At 39.7% G+C, this 18,723-nt stretch overlaps 1 protein-coding gene across 3 annotated transcripts in view; it reads right to left on the bottom strand.

Moving 5' to 3' along the window:
* Positions 1 to 18,723, bottom strand: part of LOC116902086 (zinc finger protein 120-like) — a 94,892-nt gene that overhangs the window by 59,890 nt on the left and 16,279 nt on the right. Inside the window, exons 2-4 of one of the 3 annotated variants that reach the window (XR_004388041.1) lie at positions 14,526 to 14,652; positions 14,257 to 14,317; positions 10,118 to 11,854 (exon numbers count right to left, since the gene is read on the bottom strand). Coding sequence is in view for 2 of the 3 variants with exons in the window: in XM_032904386.1 (XP_032760277.1) it covers positions 11,908 to 12,952; positions 14,257 to 14,317; positions 14,526 to 14,652 (1,233 nt within the window). In the remaining variant the exon portion in view is untranslated. Of the gene's footprint in view, positions 1 to 10,117; positions 12,953 to 14,256; positions 14,318 to 14,525; positions 14,653 to 18,723 lie in introns of those variants that run through there. The other 2 variants (XM_032904386.1, XM_032904387.1) reach the window with 2 other exon arrangements.

Genomic DNA, 18,723 nt, shown 5'->3' with positions numbered 1-18,723 from the left:
ATTGAAAGTAAAACAGTAAAGACATCGGATTAGCTTCAGGGCAACAGCAACCATCAGCACACATGGGGATCATGGGAGTCAATGGCCTGGTGATATTCCAGGGATAGGAAGTGTCACGCCTCCCCTTATGCAACCATGCTGGCCCAGGCAAACAGATGAGGATACAGGGGTATTCTTTCAGAAACATAAGACATGGAATTTTTAGGCCAAGCATTATTGCAACATATGTGAAATGTTCACTTTGGTAAGTTATTTGGAAAGAATCCGGTGCCAAGAGTTTACTGGTGTATTGTTACATTGGTGTCCTCTAGATATCATATGTCATCTAAATAACTAGATACTAGAGATATACAGAGGCAGGTGTTTAGCATAAACCACATACATTTGCATATTTCCACTAAAACTTGATGACCCTGTTACCCCCAGCTGATTTGACTGAGAGAGCTGTCATTTTACCTGCCAAGTAGAAAGAGGGGATTAAAATCAAGGCCACTACAGAGCACAACACAGGGCTTTTGACTCAGGCATTGTGGGTCATAGTTGGAGGAAAATGGAGAGTGAAAACCTCCACACTGTCTGTACCACACTCCGCTTGGGTTACAGGGGCAGCCATTAGCAGGAAGGAAAGTGGGTAACAGAAAGGAGGTCTATCTGGCTACACAGAGACACCACAGACCCTGCAACATGTAGAGACCAGAATAAAACCCAACTTTTATCTTCCATGTACAAGGGCAAAACTCTGGATTCTGTTGTTCTCTGATGACTCAAGTTCTCCACTTGTGTTGCTGGAAATGACAGAATATCCTTCTTACTTTGGGGATATTCTTCTTCACTGTGTAAAATGTCACACTTTTTACTGCATTTACCATGTAAGTTGAGCACACATCTTGACTTATGGTAGTGATGCTGAGAAAAATGCAGATATCTCCTTAAGGACCACTGGAAATTCCTGTGGACAGAACCCTGTAATACAAGAGCTGGCTGGTACAATCTCCACTTCTCTTTTGTTCAAGAGATGTGCTGCTTCAAACACAGCTATGTTATGTTAGTGCAGCATGGGGAAGGGAGCATACGGTCACTGTACCTACCAGCTGCAAGAAAAACTGACCATTGAGCCATAGGATGGCCAACATTCAAGACAATGCTGATGTCTTCTTAGGCCTTTGCAAAAGAGAAAAACTGTCCTTAGTTTCTCCAAGCTGCTTCAGATAGTTTTCTCAACACTTGTTCACAACAATGGGTCAGATTAAGGTATTGGGTGTTGCTGGGATTAGAACACATTTTCCTTTTCTATTCTTTAGTCTAACTGTTAGTGTGGCTGGCTCAGGCCCTACTTCTGTGTCAGTCAGCAGGAGCTCGTCCATCAAGCAGACCTGAATAGAGAGGGTTTGGGAAGGATTATAAAGAGTCCAGGTGTTCATCACCTTGTAACTGACCACCTATGCTGGATTGCCTATGCCAAGAAGCATCAATGGGGTGCCTCAGTTCCACCATGGGTGTCTGTGCTCAGAAAGAAGACTAAGCACAGGTTGACACCTGCAGTACTACTTATTAAAGAGAAATGAGTCATAGTCTCATGAAGCAAAGAGATGTGAGCACAAAGGGACTTCTCTTAGAGTCACACAGGATACACTGAATTTCTCTGTCAGTTCATTGTCACAAACATGTGAAATGTTTGCTAAAAAACATACAGAGAGAAATTTGATGACAGTGTTTACTCTTGGTTTGTCACATGACAAAGCCTAACTTCCCAGACTCCCAGAGACGTAGGTGTTCAGCATAAATGACATAGATTTCGTACCATTCAGATATTTTATACACTCTTCATGACACTGTTATGATTGTAGACAGTTGCATGCTGTCCTCTGAGAGGCTCCACCCACCAGCTGACTCAGACAGATGCATGTACCCACAACCAAACAGTGGGTGGGACTTGGGGACTCTTACAGAAAAATAGAAGGAAGAACTATGGGCCCCCAAGAGTATAGGACCAACACAGGAAGACCAAGAGAGTCAACTGACCTAGACTCTGGGGGCTCTCAGAACATAATGAACCAACCAAAGAACACATTCCTGCTAGACCTAGACCTCCCTGCACATATGCAGCTTGGCCTTCATGTGGGTCTCCAACAACTGGAATGGAGACTATCTCAAAAGCTGTTGTTTGTATGTAGGATATGTTCTACTAGCTGGGCTGCCCTGTCTGGACTCAGTGGGAGAGGAAGCACCTAGTCTTGAAGAGACTTGAAGCACAGGGGAAACCCAGAGGGCCCACACACACTCAAAAGAGAAGGGGAGGGGGAAAGGGGACAGGACTGTTTGGAGGATGGCCAGATGGGGGGCAGTAAGCACAATATAATGCAAATAAGTAAAAAATTAAATTATATTGAAAAAGATATTTTATATACATATCACTAAAAGGTAGGAATTTTCCTGACAGCTAGTTTTACATTTCCCAGGCTGGGTACATTTGTCAAACATTGAGAGAAGCTGCTATTAGTGCTTCAAGCATCCATGCACAAAGAGGAGAGAGTCCCAGAACATGTCTCAATTGCTACAGAAGGGGTTCAAGGACTACTGTCTATGATGTCTTCTTCATGGTCTTTAGTGATGGTCAAAGATGGAAGTTAGTGTTTAAGAATAGGAGCCAGTCTGACTTGTACAATTTCATGGCAAAAATAATTTTACTTTCAGAGATTATGTTAAAGACAATTATTTTATTTAATTTTTGGTGAACCTAATAAGTTAATTGGGCTTGATTATAGAACATGGATGAGATTTACTGATAGAAGCATAGGTATTCCCCAAAGAGCAACGTAATTGCAAATCCATATCCCATCATGAATAGTGACGTCTTGAAAGCCGTATCTTTGAGTCCCTTTTACATTAACATTCTACTTTTTATACAGTATATCATCTCCCTAGATCACTCTCAGCTATGTGAGGGGGAATTATGTAAAATTCCAGGTGACACGTTATTGACCCTCCTTAAAAGAATATCAACACTTCATTGCATTGACTAGCTACCACTGTTTTGTTCTACTCTAGTTGTCGTGGTTATGAGGGGAAAGTCCAGGATGGCTTCTATTTTTCCTGGAAGAAAAAGCATGACATCATGCTTGTTTGGGACTCTAAATATTTCTGTGAGCAAAATTTTCTTATGGCAGCCTAGATAAAGAACGCAGAAGAAAGAAGCTTTTGCTCTTTTCCTGCTGACCCTCATTCTCACTTCCTGGGTGTTAGAGCCTATCTCTTCAGGATTCAGATGTACACTGGAATGTACAGCCTTGTGGACTGGACAACTACTGGACTTTGGACTTTCTTTTTAGAGAGAGTCATTGTTGGACTAAATTGATCACAGAGTGTAAGCCAACTGGCTAATCCTCCTTTGTGTTCCCTGGGTATAACAAGTAATACACTGTTATGTTTACAGAGAGAAGCCTGGCATAACTGTCCTCTAAGAGGCTACACCCAGCAGCCAATGGAAGGAAGTGTAGAGACCTACAGTGAAACATTAGATGGAGCCTGGGGACTTTTTTTTTTTTTTTATTAACTTGAATATTTCTTATATACATTTCGAGTGTTATTCCCTTTCCCTGGGCAAACAATGGGTGTTCCTCCCCACCCTCCCCCCCATTGGACCCCAAAGTCTAGTTCACTGGGGGTTCAGTCTTAGCAGGACCCAGGGCTTCCCCCCTTCCAAGACAGGATATTCATTGCTACCTATGAGGTCAGAGTCCAGGGTCAGTCCATATAGTCTTTAGGTAGTGGCTTAGTCCCTGGAAGCTCTGGTTGCTTGGCATTGTTGACATATGGGGTCTCAAGCCCCTTCAAGCTCTTCCAGTTCTTTCTCTGATTCCTTCAACGGGGGTCCTGATCTCAGTTCAGTGGTTTGCTGCTGGCATTTCTGTATTTGCTGTATTCTGGCTGTGTCTCTCAGGAGCTGATCTTCTGCACTTCTTTGCTTCATCCATCTTGTCTAATTGGGTGGCTGTATATATATGGGCCACATGTGGGGCAGGCTCTGAATGAGTGTCCCTTCAGTCTCTGTTTTAATCTTTGCCTCTCTCTTCCCTGCCAAGGGTATTCTTGTTCCCCTTTTAAAGAAGGAGTGAAGCATTCACATTTTGGTCGTCCTTCTTGAGTTTCATTTGTTCTAGGCATCTAGGGTAATTCAAGCATTTGGGCTAATAGCCACTTATCGATGAGTGCATACCATGTATGTCTTTCTGTGATTGGGTTAGCTCACTCAGGATGATATTTTCCAGTTCCAACCATTTGCCTATGAATTTCATAAACTCGTTTTTGATAGCTGAGTAATATTCCATTGTGTAGATGTACCACATTTTCTGTATCCATTCCTCTGTTGAAGGGCATCTGGGTTCTTTCCAGCTTCTGGCTATTATAAATAAGAGCCTGGGGACTCTTACTGAAGAGCTGGGAAAAGGATTGAAGGACCAGAAAAGGACAGGATTCCACAAGAAACCAAGACAGACAAATTAAAACATTAGACTGCATTACCAAAGAGGCGCCTGCTGGACCTAGGGACATAGCAGATAATGCAATTTTCTTTTTTACCCAAACTGGAATGGAAGCTGATCCTGAATCCGTTTTGTGCCTGCCTATAGATCCAGTTCCCCTAACTAGACCAGGTCATCTGGCCTCAGCAGGTGAGAATGTAGCTAATCTTGCAATGATTTCATGGGTCAGGGTTACGATGGGGAAGGAGTTGTTGCTTGGGGGGGGGGTGATGCCCAGTGGGTGACTCCCTCTTCTCAAATGAGAAAGGGAGGGAGGAAAGGGTGGAAGATATATGTGAAGTGGTACTGGAAAGAGAGGGGGTACTGATGCTGTGATGTAGGGTGAATAAATAAATTCAAAATTATCTTAAACTAGGGACATACTTTACTTATTTTTTACTTTTATATAGAATATTTCTTCTGCTAGGAAAAAAAAGCAACTGTGGATGTAGCAGTAGAAATGGAGAAACATCAATATTAAACCTGGAATGGAAAGACTTAAGTCTATCCATAAGTATATGTAATAGGGATGTAAAGAAATTAAATTGAAAAGGGTTATGCTAAGCCCAGGAGTCCATATATTAGAATTCCAGCCCTGAATTCCATTGTCTTAAGAAACACAGATGTAGCATTCCAGTTGTTAATCCCTACTAGAATTCCTATCTTAATATTTACTTAAGGTATTTCTGTAATCTTGTGTCTACTTTAATAAAAATCAGTTCTATACAATTATGACTTTATTATTTCTTCATACATATAGTTTTTTTTAAATCATTGAACACCCTACCACCCTACTGTCATGGCCCTTCCAATACCCGCTAAACCTCCAATTCTTCTCAATGCGTTGCCTGTTTTTAGGTCATTGTTTTGTCTGCTTCATGAACTGGGTTTAAGTAGGGTTGTTTATGTGATTGTTAATGGAGTTCATTTACAAGGATGTGCAAACACCACTCCAGCAGAACATGACATTTCTTCTCTTGACAAACACTGAATGTTAAATACTCCTTGGTATAGAACGTTGGCAAGTGACGCCTTACCTGAATTACAGGTGCATTTATAAGTGTAATAGCCAAGTAATCAGTGTGTCACAGCATTTCATCCCATCACCTGGCTCTTGCACACTTTCCAAACCCTCTTCCATGGTGCTTTCTTAGCATTACAGGGAAGATATCCATGTTCTACTTAGTGCTGGGCACTCAATGGTTGCATACTCCCAGCACTTTAATCAGGCATGAATCTGGCAGAGGTTTACTGTTTGCTACCTATTTCCTTTTCCTGAAACACAACAATCACCCATATGCAAGGGAAAGGGAAGGTGTGAGAAATCATTCCACCCATCTCCAGGGTTCGCCTCACAGAGACATCTCAGAAGACTTTTGGCATTGGTGGGACCACAAAACCCAATTAACAGATCCCTCCCAAGTGACCCAGCATGAGCTGTGGCAGAGTCACCAGCATCCCTCTAAAGGGGACTCCATTCTGACTTTAGCCCTTAGTTGATTTAGAACTCTCACATTGAGTGTCTAATTCTATTCATTCACACATTTCCAATCTGCTTCACAGCGACTTTGAGTTATGGTGTTACTTCCTGTGAATCTAATAAGAGAACTCTGGGAGTGGGGGTGGAGGTGGGGGAGGGTGATGCGTTCAGTCCTTCTGCCTCTTAAATACATGCTTGCCAAAATGAACCTATGCTTTTTATCAGTCTGAAGGCTAGCAGTCCCATCCCCTATTCCTAGGACTTACCGGGTTCCTTTGCGCTCCTGAAGCCTTTGTCCTGACATGCTGGTAAGACAAGTTCCCTATAGACTAATAGGTCTTCTGGCAACATGTGAGGTTAGCACACTCCTGGCATTCTGGGGTTTGACAATCTTGCAACAGGGAAGGTGAAACTACTATTTCTGAATCTCAGATAGGAACCTTCCAAAATTAGGTGGGATCCGCATACAGGGACAGGATGCTGAGGCTTTCAGCCAGAAAACATGGTTCACCAGTACTAGCATTGACCAGCAGATTCACAGCTAAACTGATAAAGCTGCTTTGGAGCCATAACTTCTTATATTGTTACTGAAGACCTTCCCCTTTGCCCTAGTCTTCCAGTTAGTTGCCCAAGTCAAAGTCAGTTCCAGGTTTCCTTGCATATCTCACCGTTCTTAAGTGTGAAATCGCCATGAGTAAAGCTGCGGTTATGTAAATGGTTTGGGCAAGAACTAATTCTTTCAAGACAGTATTAACCAGTTCTGCTGCAGACACTCAAACTTCACAACACTTATCAGCTCTTCCTCAGTGGTATGTTCCACAATGACATATATGTCATGCTAAGTGTCATTGACCAGGATGGATTGTATAATATTTGTGTCTTCCCATGATTTCATGACCCCAACTCAGATATAATGAAGGTGATCTTTGAGAATTGTTAATTAGAATTTATTTTGTATAAAGTGAAAAGTATCATCTAATTTCATCCTTCTGCATGAAGAATGGTGTTGTAAAAGAACCATTAGTCTTTCTTCCAATGTATGTCTTTGTCCTCTTTGTAAAAATTTTAAGGGAATGAGATTTTCTTGTTTGACACTGACATCTTCTCTTATTCTCTTGGTCTATCTGTCTATTTTGTTATTCTAGGGCCAGGCTGTCTTTACCACTAAGTCTTTTGTAAAATTTGAGATTGGGTATTGTAATATTCCTGCAATAATTTCAACTAGGATTGTCTTGGCTATTTGTGGTCTTTTGCAGCTCAACATAAACTCTTGTCTTTTCTTGTACATATTTGAGATATGAATTCCACTCCTGGATATTAATCCAAGAACTCCACATTCTCCTACGTAGATATTTGCTCTCATATTCTTATTTACTACTGCTTGAATCCATGTAGCAGGGAAGTGGAACTAAGCTAATAATTGTCTATCAGCAGTTGAGTAATGAATACTAGGTCCTCATAACACAGCTCTGAACAAATATTTAACTGACAATTTTGCAGAAAAACTGATGTATTTAGGATGTATAATATTAGAAGAGATCTCTCAAGCTCAGAAAGACAAACTGCATGTTCTTACTCAGTTATGAAACCTAGTCTGTGATATATAAATATACATGCATGTAAATATTATATATTATGAATATATGTCGGTATAAAATAACATGTTGAAAGAAGAACAAGACAGCAAATATGTGATGAGGAAGAACTGAATGGAGACATGAAGGATGCTTTGTTCAGATAACTGATATATGTTTGATTATACTCAGACACCACAGCACTGAATCATGCAGACAGTAATTCAGCCAAACTTTCATCTTGCGCGTTCAAGAACAAGCCTCTAGTTCCTGTTTTTCTGTGATGATTCAGGTTACTTACCATTACATCCTCCATATATGATGCTGGGAATGACAGAATGCCATGAGAACGCAAATAATGATGGCTCCCACCATCCTGGCCCACAACCCCTAGAATGGAGCTATAAGTATATCCACTCTCTGTGGCATCTGTGTATAGCCAGATGGATCTCTTTTCTGTTACCAGCTTCTTCTTCCTGCTATGACTGCTCCTGAGAGCAACCCAAGCAGATTGTGGTACAGACGTTTTCACTCTCCCTTTTCCTCCATCTGTGATCCACAAAAGTCCCAAGTCCCTGTGTTGTGCCCTGTAGTGGTCCTGACTTTTTTCCCTTTTCCAATTAGCAGGTGGAATGACAGCTGTCTCAGTCCAATCAGCCTGGTGTAACAGGGTAGACAGACAAGTTTACAGGAATATGAACATCGGTGTGGTTTATGTTGAACACCTGCTTCTGCATAACTCTGGTCAGTTGACATATGCTAAGTAGAGGACATTAATGTGACAGTATACCAATAAGGTCTGGGCAGTGATTTCCTTAAAATTATTTTCCAAGGTAAGTCTTTCTTTTTATTTTTTAAATGTGTTTATTTATAATACACTGTAGCTGTCTTCAGACCCACCAGAAGAGGGAATCAGACCTCATTACAGATGGTTGTGAGCCACCATGTGGTTGCTGGGGTTTGAACTCAGGACCTCTGGAAGAGCAGTCAGTGCTCTTAACCACTGAGCCATCTCTCCAGCCCCAAGGTAAGTCTTTCACATATGTTTTGACAATGCTTTGCCTAAGAGATTTCATGTCTCCTCTGTTACCCTTGCTTCTGATGTTCCTTTTTTTTTTTTTTGTGGGGACCGAACCCAGGGCCTTGCGCTTGCTAGGCAAGCGCTCTACCACTGAGCTAAATCCCCAACCCCTTTGTAAGCATTCTTAACCCAAGTATGACTAGCCTTCTGAGTCTCATGTATCCTGTCATTGCCTACACCATTCCTGATGACACTTAGGGAAATCGCTCAGTACAAGGGTCTACAATTAGTGCTCAGAAGTCAGAGGATGGGACTGGAGAGATGGCTCAGTGGTTAAGAGCACTGACTGCTCTTCCAGAGGTCCTGAGTTCAATTCCCAGCAACTACATGATAGCTCGCAACCATCTGTAATGGGATCCGATGCCCTGTTCTGGTGGGTATGCAGACATTGATGATGTACTCACATATATAAAAGAAACAAATAAAAAATTTTAAAAAAAAGAAGTCAGAGGACAATTTGTAGGAATCACTTCTTTTCTTCCACCAAGTGAGCTCCAGAGATTGAACTCAGATCACCAGGCTTGGTGACAAGTGACTTTACCTGCTCAGCCTTTGAGCAGGCTATCTTTAATTAAATTTGTGAAAATTTTTTATTGTTCTGATTCATTAGCAATCAGATCAGAATATATCAAGAAACTTCTGGATCCTCTAATTGTACTTTTGAAAATTTTGAGATACAAATTCCATTAACAAAAGAAAAATTGGAACAAGTAGTTAAATTTCATTAGTCACGTACCAACTGTGAATGCTAAAAAATAACACAGATATGTGACTTTTACAAATGATTTCTGTTCCATAGTGCTTGACTTCATGGTGTTGCCATGCTTATCAGTTATCTATCTATCTATCTATCTATCTATCTATCTATCTATCTATCTACCTACCTACCTACCTACCTATCTACCTACCTATGTATCTATCTGCATGCCAATTCTTTTTGTTTAACTTATTCACTTTACTCTTGTCATTTTGTTTTCACATCCAGATAACTTTGAACCTCCTGAAAACAGAGCAGGATCTCTTAGGGCCAAATTACAAAACTAAGGCACAAAATTACTCATGTTATGAATTACATTTGAATAATATGTTCTTCACATGATCATTTCCCAATTATTCTAGGCACAATTCATAATGAAGGCACACAGTGGTTCTACATACAAAGACAGGGTCTGATCTTGGAGTCCCAGCTGAGCATCAACTTGTGATCGTACCACTGCCTATTACTCATGTGCCAAGAATTAAAAGCTTGCCCAATATAGCCATATACTAGGATCTTGAGACAGAATAGAAACTAGTTATAAAGCATCATATATAAGACTAAGACAGTGACTGCAGAACAAGATCTAAACACAAGCAAATAAACACAGACACACAAGGGCACACACGCTAGCACACTCCACAACTCCCATCACAGAACACAACCCCCAAACACTCCCACACACCAAGAGTAGGGAGCCAGGCAAACAGTTCTCTAATGTATTTGAGAAAAGAAAAAAATATTGAGAATAAAATTTCTGAGACATTTGATACAGCTTGGGTATACAGTCTCTAATACCTGATTATGAACAATTCTGAAAGATACCTGGAGAATTTTACAACTATTTTACTTCATCTAAGAGTTTTATAACTGATTCAAAGTTTTAACAACACACTGTATTTAAAGTTGAAAACACAACTTTCAATAATTGCCAAATGTGTCAAAAGAGAATGTACCACTATTGTCATGCAAATTTTTATTTTTTCATAACAATGCAATACTTTCCTGGAAACTCTGGGTGGTAACAGTAATAAAGACATCATGTCCTGATTGGATTGGAGGCACTATAGGCAAATAGACCCATCTACCTACAATGTGTACAAGTTAGGTATTACCAAATATAAGTTACTTTCAAGCCAATCTAACATCGCTGTGAAGTTCAGGTACATATAAAACTCAAAAAGCCATGCAATGACTACGTGTATTAAAAATAAACAATTGAGTATTTTAGATTTTGATGTGTTTAAATCTTTCTCACCTCAGGCATCAATAATGCCTCAGTGCCCACTTGCCAAGTTCAACTCATTGGCACAGGAAACAACTTCCTGAGCACAACATCAGTATCTCAGGAACTTGGATGAACAATTAGTAAATGGGACCTTAGGAAACTGAAAAGTAAGGTGAACGACACCATCGATAAGACAAAGTGGAAGCCCACAGAATGGGAAAACACATGCAAAAGAGGACTCATACCTGAAATACACAGAGAACCCAAGTTAGAGAACAACAAAACAAACAACCCAATTAAAAAGGGAGTACAGAGCTAAGCAGATTTTTCTCAAAAGAAGATTCTCTAATGGCTGAGAAGCTATAAATGTTCAACATCCTTCGTCCTCAGGAAAATGCAAATAAAAATGATGATAAGATTTCACCTTACGCCGTTCAGAATGGTTTAGATGAAAAATTCTAGGGACAGCACATGCAGGCAGGGATGTGGAGCAAATGGAACACTCCTCCATTGCTGGGGGGCGTGCAAGCCTGTGCAATGGCTCTGGAAATTAATTTGGTTATCAGGTTTCTCAGAAAACTTGGAATTCTACTCATGGCACAACCATACAACTCGTGGGTATATACCCAACATATGTTCCAGCATACCACAAGATACCTGTTCCGTTCTGTTTATAGGAGCTTTATTTGTAATAGTCAGAAACTGGAAAACTGACTGGATGTTCCTCAACAGAATGGATAAAGAAAATGTGGTTCATTTATACAAGGGGAGACTACTCCGTCATTAAAAACAAGGACAGCAAATGAATGGAACCATAAATTATCATCCCGGGTAAACTAATCCAGACTCTAAAAGGTATGCATGGTATGAACTCTGTTTAAGAGGATTTTAGCCACAATGTACAATGGTACAATCCACAGACCCAAACAGGCTAAATTACAAGGAGGACACAAGGCAGGATGCTTGAAATCCCACTCAGAGGGGGAAGTAAGTCTTCAGAGGCAGATGGAGGGAGGCAACTGTGTTTCTTACCAGTTTGTATCCTTTTATGTCTTAGGCGTTGACTATTCCACACAAAGGTGTTACCACATTGGTCACATTCACAGGGTCCTTCTCCAGTATGTGTTCTTCAATGTATTTGGAGACTACGGTGATGTGGAAAGGCTTTACCACATTGTCTACATTCATAGGATTAGTCTCCTGTATGTGTTCTTCTATGATACAAGAGAACAGTTCGGCATGAAAAGGCTTTGCCATATTGATTACATTAATAAGGTTTCTCACCAGTAAGTGTTCTCTTATGCACTTGTAGACTGCTGTGACTTGCCAAGGGTTTACCACCTTTCTTTCGTTCATAGAGTTTCTCTCCAGTGTGTATTCTTCTATGTGTTAGAAGATGATTGTTCCGTGCAAAGGCTTTACCACACTGGTCACATTCAAAGGGCTTCTCTCCAGTATGTGTTCTTTTATGTGTTTGAAAATGACTGTGATGTATGAAGGTTTTACCGCATTCATTACATTCATATGGTCTTTCTCCAGTATGTGTTCTTATATGATACAGGAGACCACTTTGACATGCAAAGGCTTTATCACATTGATTGCATTCATAGGGTTTCTCTCCTGTATGAGTTCTTTTATGTATATAGAGACCACTTTGACATGCAAAGCCTTTACCACATTGTTTACATTCATAAGGTTTCTCTCCTGTATGAATTCTTTTATGCCTTTGAAGAGAACTGTGTTGTGAAAAGTCTTTACCACATTGGTTACACTCATAGGGTTTCTCACCAGTATGTATTCTTTTATGTCTTAGGAGATGACGATTTCCTGAAAAGGCTTTACCACATTGGCTACATTTAAAGGATTTCTGTCCAGTATGTGTTCTTTCATGTTTTTGAAGATCACTGTGATATACAAAGGCTTCACCACACTGATTGCATTCATAAGGTTTTTCTCCTGTATGTGTTCTTTTATGATATTGTAGACCACTTTGACATCCAAGGGCTTTACCACTTTGACTACACTCATGAGATTTCTCTCCTTTATGAACTCTTTTATGCCTTTGAAGACAACTGTGAGATGCAAAGCCTTTACCACACTGGTTACACTCATAGGGTTTCTCTCTACCAAGTTTTGTTTTATGTATGTGGAGACTACTACGATATGCAAAGGCTTCACAATGTTGGACACCTTCATAGGGTTTCTCTCCAGTATGAATTCTTTCTTGTCTTTGGTTATGACTCTGAAATGTAGAGGTTTTACCACATTGAATAAACTCAGAGGGTTGCTCTTTAGTAAGACTTCTTTTGTGCCTGCAAACACAAATTTGAAAACTTTCATACATTCATTACACACATGAATATTTTCATTTGTATGAATAAGTTACAATTTGGTCTAATTGTAAAGAACAGCCTGACTTTAATGTGTTATCCCTTTGTTTACAAGGGGACTTTGTTGTGGGTTCTCTTGCATTTTTGAAGATGCATGGACTGGGAAGAGCACTGATCCATGGCTCATATTTACAATGTCCTTCTTTCTATATGAGTTTGTTCACATATCTGAAGAGAACAGGAAAAACTCGGAGCTTTACCACTGATTGCACTTATAACTTTTGCTACGGTAAGAATAATACTACATTTGCAAAGTGAACCAAGGCAAATAGAATTTCCACATCACTAATACTCATATAGTAATAGCCTACAGTGTGAGTTTGTAGATGTCTCAAATAAGGCTGGAAAACTATTTGTAAACTTGTAGCATATTTAGAAAGTCTACACAAACTAGGGAATGCTACATGTGTCTTTTAATTGTGCTGGAAGACAAAGAGGTTTGTTGTTTCTTTCAATATTCCTATTTTCACATGGCTTGTATCCATTGTGACATATGACATCCCTAATTAAAAGGATTAATTCAAAGAAGAGTAGCAAGTAAAAGCATTCCACACTGAATTCACACAGTTTCACTTTCTTTACTCATACAGCTGTGTTATAGGAATTAAGGTTTCTCCACTAGAACATTCTGGACTTTCTAAACTACCCATCTCACTAAATTAGCAATGATTGACACCAGCTTTAGTATGGACTATTTGCTTATTAGAAGGCTTTGGAAATAAACTTATCACCTACTCAGTGTGTGTACTGTGCAATGTGTAAGTGGTAGTAGACTGAGCATTTAGTTCTTCAGCACTTCTATTGGGCTGTGATTCAAATGGTGAGATCTGTTAAAGCACTGTTTCCTTGTCTTTGTACTTAGAGGAATTGCCTGGTAAACACAAATTAGATACCTGACATTGACGTACATGGTTATGTGAGAATTTAATAATCATCCATAACTTAAGTTAAAGTAGTACTTTTTTTTTTACTAGAGATTGCTCAATTGTTAAGAAACCTGACTGCTCTTCCAGAGGTCCTGAGTTCAATTCCCAGCAACCACATGGTGGCTCACAACCATCTGTAATGGGATCTGATGCCCTCTTCTGGTGTGTCTGAGTACAGCAACAATATATTCAGATATATTAAATAAATAAATAAATAAATAATATTAAAAAAAAAACCCTGTAGGACCTATTAAAAATTCTTCCAAGGCATATTTTTATCAGTTTGCATGTAAAAATTACCTTCCATATCTTCTAGAACTTTGAAAACGTTCTTCAATATTATGGTCTTCCCAAATGTAGCCTAAAATATAGTATCAATGACCATATGTTATACTATTGGAAATTAGGCAAAATTTAAGTTACTAAAACTTCAGTGAACTTTAGAACCATGCCTGATTTATTCACCATATTTTTACTATTCTCAGCTGAAATTATAAGAACAAATAACAATTAACAAAGAAACAGTCATCCCTACATGTTAAAAAGTGAAAGGAAATTCACTGTCTTACCTATAGCAGTGAGACTCCTGTAGGTCTCCAGCATCACCTCTTTGTAGAGACTCTTCTGAGAAGGATCCAGCAAAGCCCACTCTTCCTGAGTGAAGTGCACATGTACATCATCATAGGTCACTATACCCTAAAAACATCCCATACATGTGTACATAAGAAAACAGGTAATTACTCACAACATTGTAAATTAAATGTATACTTCCTTGAGAATATAGCCATACAATTCTGGTAATTCCTGCACTTAATTTCTGACACAAACACTCTAATGGTATCAAGAAGGAAACTGAATAATGATTGAGAGTCACCTCTGTCACTTCTGCAGCCCTTGGATAGGATAATGAGTTCAAGAGAAATGATAATTAACAGACGTAAAGGCACAGAAGCAAACATATCAATAGTACTGAGCCCACATCAGATAAATTGTATGAACAATTACTAACTAAAAAAAAGATGTGCAGGGTGTGTTCACTCCTGTCTTTACTCCCACTAGTGAGGAGGCAGACTCAGGTGTGTGACACTAAATTGGATGGCACCTGGTCTACGCCTTGAATTCCAGGAGTTCAGAAGTTACGCATTAAGACTCTAATTTCCCTGCAAAAATCAAGCAAACAAAAAAAGATAGAAAAAACTCAAAGGTCTTCATTGAAGTCTCTACAAAGAATTATACATTCACTCCAAGTCTGTATTCATTTTTCAAAAAAGCTCAAATGACACAGTTTCAACGGTAAAATTAATAAGATCTTAATAAAAGGGAATGCATATTTAAATGTTTATAGAGGGACAAATGAAAACAAGAGCAATATAAATCTTGATCATGAATTAGAAACGAAGGGCAGGAGAGGTGGATCACCAGAGATATTGCCTGTATTGGAGTAAACTGCCAATATTTACATTGTACCAAGTTCAGAAGTTCTGAGAGTATCTTCTGCCTAATGTGAGCATCAGGCACACATGATCTACATATTCCTACATACAGGAAAAATACTCTTAGTCATTAAAAAATTCATAACACACCCGACAGGTAGTAATGATGCCACATACCTGCAATCCAATGGAACATCCATGTAGTATTAATGACATGAATACATGACATTATGAGAAATATAATACACTCTCTGGCAAGTTTCAAAATTCAAGTGTGGATGAATTTTAGCATACCAACATACGCTTGCATATGCAAAATCTACATTCCAAGCCCAACAGCTAACACTATAAAAACAGAACAAACCAGGATTTTGCCCCACATCTAATCATAGCATTCTGGACTCACTTCACTAAATAGTGCTGCCTGGTCTGGAAACCTACTTTCAGGCCAGCCAGAGACATACAGGGATACTTTGTCTTCAAGATCAAAAATGAGAGATGGCTCAGTGGTTAGGAGCACTAACTGCTCTTTCAGAGGTCCTGAGTCCAAACCACAGCAATCACATGGTGGCTCATAACCATCTGTAATGAGATCTGATGCCCTCTTCTGGTGTGTCTGAAGACTACAGTGTACTCATATATAATAAATATATCTTTTAAAAAAGATCAAAAACAAAAACAACAAAACAAAAAATATAAAAATATCAGTGAAATGCCTGAGCATCGAATCCTCTCATGAAAATATATTTAGGGCATAAAGGTCAGTGTGGGCTCTCCAGACACCGCCCAGACCTGAAGGGACCGGATCAACAGTTCTCTGCACCCAAATCCCGTAAGAGGGAGAGCTAAGTCTTCAGAGGGGCAGACACGCCTGGGAAGCCAGAAGAGCTAAAAACTGCCCACATTTCTGACTCCAGAGGAAAACACGTAACGCCATCTGGGACCCCGATGCTCGGGGGCCCCCGGGAAAAGGCAGCGCAGGCCCTCCTGGTTGCCACCCTCACGGAGAACTCAACAGCAGCCCCCCACGAGCAACTTCAGCTGCGGGACCACAGGTAAGAACAACTTTTCTGCTCCAAGCGACCTGCCTGGTGGACTCAGGATACAGGCCCACAGGAACAGCTGAAGACCAGTAGACAGGAAAGACTACACGCCCGAAAGCAGGACACTCTGATCCCATAACTGGCTGAAAGAAAACAGGAAAACAGGTCTACAGCACTCCTGACACACAGGCCTATAGGATGGTCTAGTCACTGTCATAAATAGCAGAACAAGGTAACACCAGAGACAACCTGATGGCGAGAGGCAAGCGCAGGAACCCAAGCAACAGAAACCAAGACTACATGGCATCATCAGAACCCAATTCTCCCATCAAAGCAAACACTGAATATCCAAACACACCAGAAAAGCAAGATCTTGTTTCAAAATCACATTTGATCATGATGATGGAGGACTTCAAGAAAGACATGAAGAATTCCCTTAGAGAAACGCAGGAAAACAAATAAACAAGTAGAAGCCTATAGAGAGGAATCACAAAAATCCCTGAAAGAATTGCAGGAAAACACAATCAAACAGGTGAAGGAATTAAAAATGGAAATAGAAGCAATGAAGAAAGAACACATGGAAACAACCCTGGATATAGAAAACCAAAGGAAGAGACAAGGAGCCACAGATACAAGTATCACCAACAGAATACAAGAGATAGAAGAGAGAATCTCAGGAGCAGAAGATTCCATAGAAATCATCAACACAACTGTCAAAGATAATGTAAAACGGAAAAAGCTACGGGTCTAAAACATACAGGAAATCTAGGACTCAATGAAAAGATCAAACCTAAGGATAATAGGTATAGAAGAGAGTGAAGACTCCCAGTTCAAAGGACCACTAAATATCTTCAACAAAATCATAGAAGAAAACTTCCCGGGGTTGGGGATTTAGCTCAGTGGTAGAGCGCATGCCTAGCAAGCACAAGGCCCTGGGTTCAGTCCCCAGCTCTGAGAAAAAAAAAAAAAAAAAAAAAGGAAGCTTCCCTAACCTAAAGAAAGAGATGCCCATAAATATACAAGAAGCCTACAGAACTCCAAATAGATTGGACCAGAAAAGAAACTCCTCCCATCACATAATAGTCAAAACACCAAATGCACAAAACAAAGAAAGAATTTAAAAGCAGTAAGGGAAAAAGGTCAAGTAACATATAAAGGCAGACCTATCAGAAATCACACCTGACTTCTCACCAGAGACTATGAAAGCCAGCAGATCCTGGACAGATGTCATACAGACCCTAAGAGAACACAAACGCCAGCCCAGGTCACTGTATCCACCAAAATTCTCAATTAACATAGATGGAGAAACCAAGATATTCCATGGAAAAACCAAATTTACACAATATCTTTCTACAAATCCAGCACTACAAAGGATAATAAATGGTAAAGCCCAACATAAGGAGGCAAGCTACACCCTAGAAAAAGCAAGAAACTAATCGTCTTGGCAAGAAAACAAAGAGAAGAAAAGCACACAAACATAACTCACATCCAAATATGAATATAACAGGAAGAAATAATCACTATTCCTTAATATCTCTCAACATCAATGGTCTCAACTCCCCAATAAAAAGACATAGATTAACAAACTGGATATGCAATGAGGACCCTGCATTCTGCTGCCTACAGGAAACACACCTCAGAGGCAAAGACAGACACTACTCCGAGTGAATGGCTGGAAAACAACTTTCCAAGCAAATGGTCTGAAGAAGCAAGCTGGAGTAGACATTCTAATATCGAATAAAATCGATTTTCAACTAAAAGTCATCAAAAAAGATAAGGAAGGACACTTGATATTCCTCAAAGGAAAAATGCACCAAGATGAACTCTCAATCCTAAATATCTATGCTCCAAATACAAGGGCACCTACATACATAAAAGAAAAAAGCTCTAGAACAAAAGAAGCAAATACACCCAGGAGGAGTAGAAGGCAGGAAATAAGCAAACTCAGAGCTGAAGTCAACCAAGTAGAAAGAAAAAGGACCATACAAAGAATCAACAGAACCAAAAGTTGGTTCTTTGAGAAAAATCAACAAGATAGATAAACCCTTAGCCAGACTAACGAGAGGACACAGAGAGTGTGTCCAAGTTAACAAAATCAGAAATGAAAAGGGAGACATAACTACAGAATCAGAGGAAATTCAAAAAAATCATGAGATCCTACTACAAAAGCCTATATTCAACAAAACTTGAAAATCTGCAGGAAATGGACAATTTCCTAGACAGATACCAGGTACCGAAGTTAAATCAGGAACAGATAAACCATTAAAACAACCCCATAATTCCTAAAGAAA

Source organism: Rattus rattus, chromosome 5 (assembly GCF_011064425.1).
Source record: "Rattus rattus isolate New Zealand chromosome 5, Rrattus_CSIRO_v1, whole genome shotgun sequence".
Classification (NCBI taxonomy): Eukaryota; Metazoa; Chordata; class Mammalia; order Rodentia; family Muridae; genus Rattus; species Rattus rattus.
This window is presented reverse-complemented; position numbering and strand designations above follow the sequence as displayed.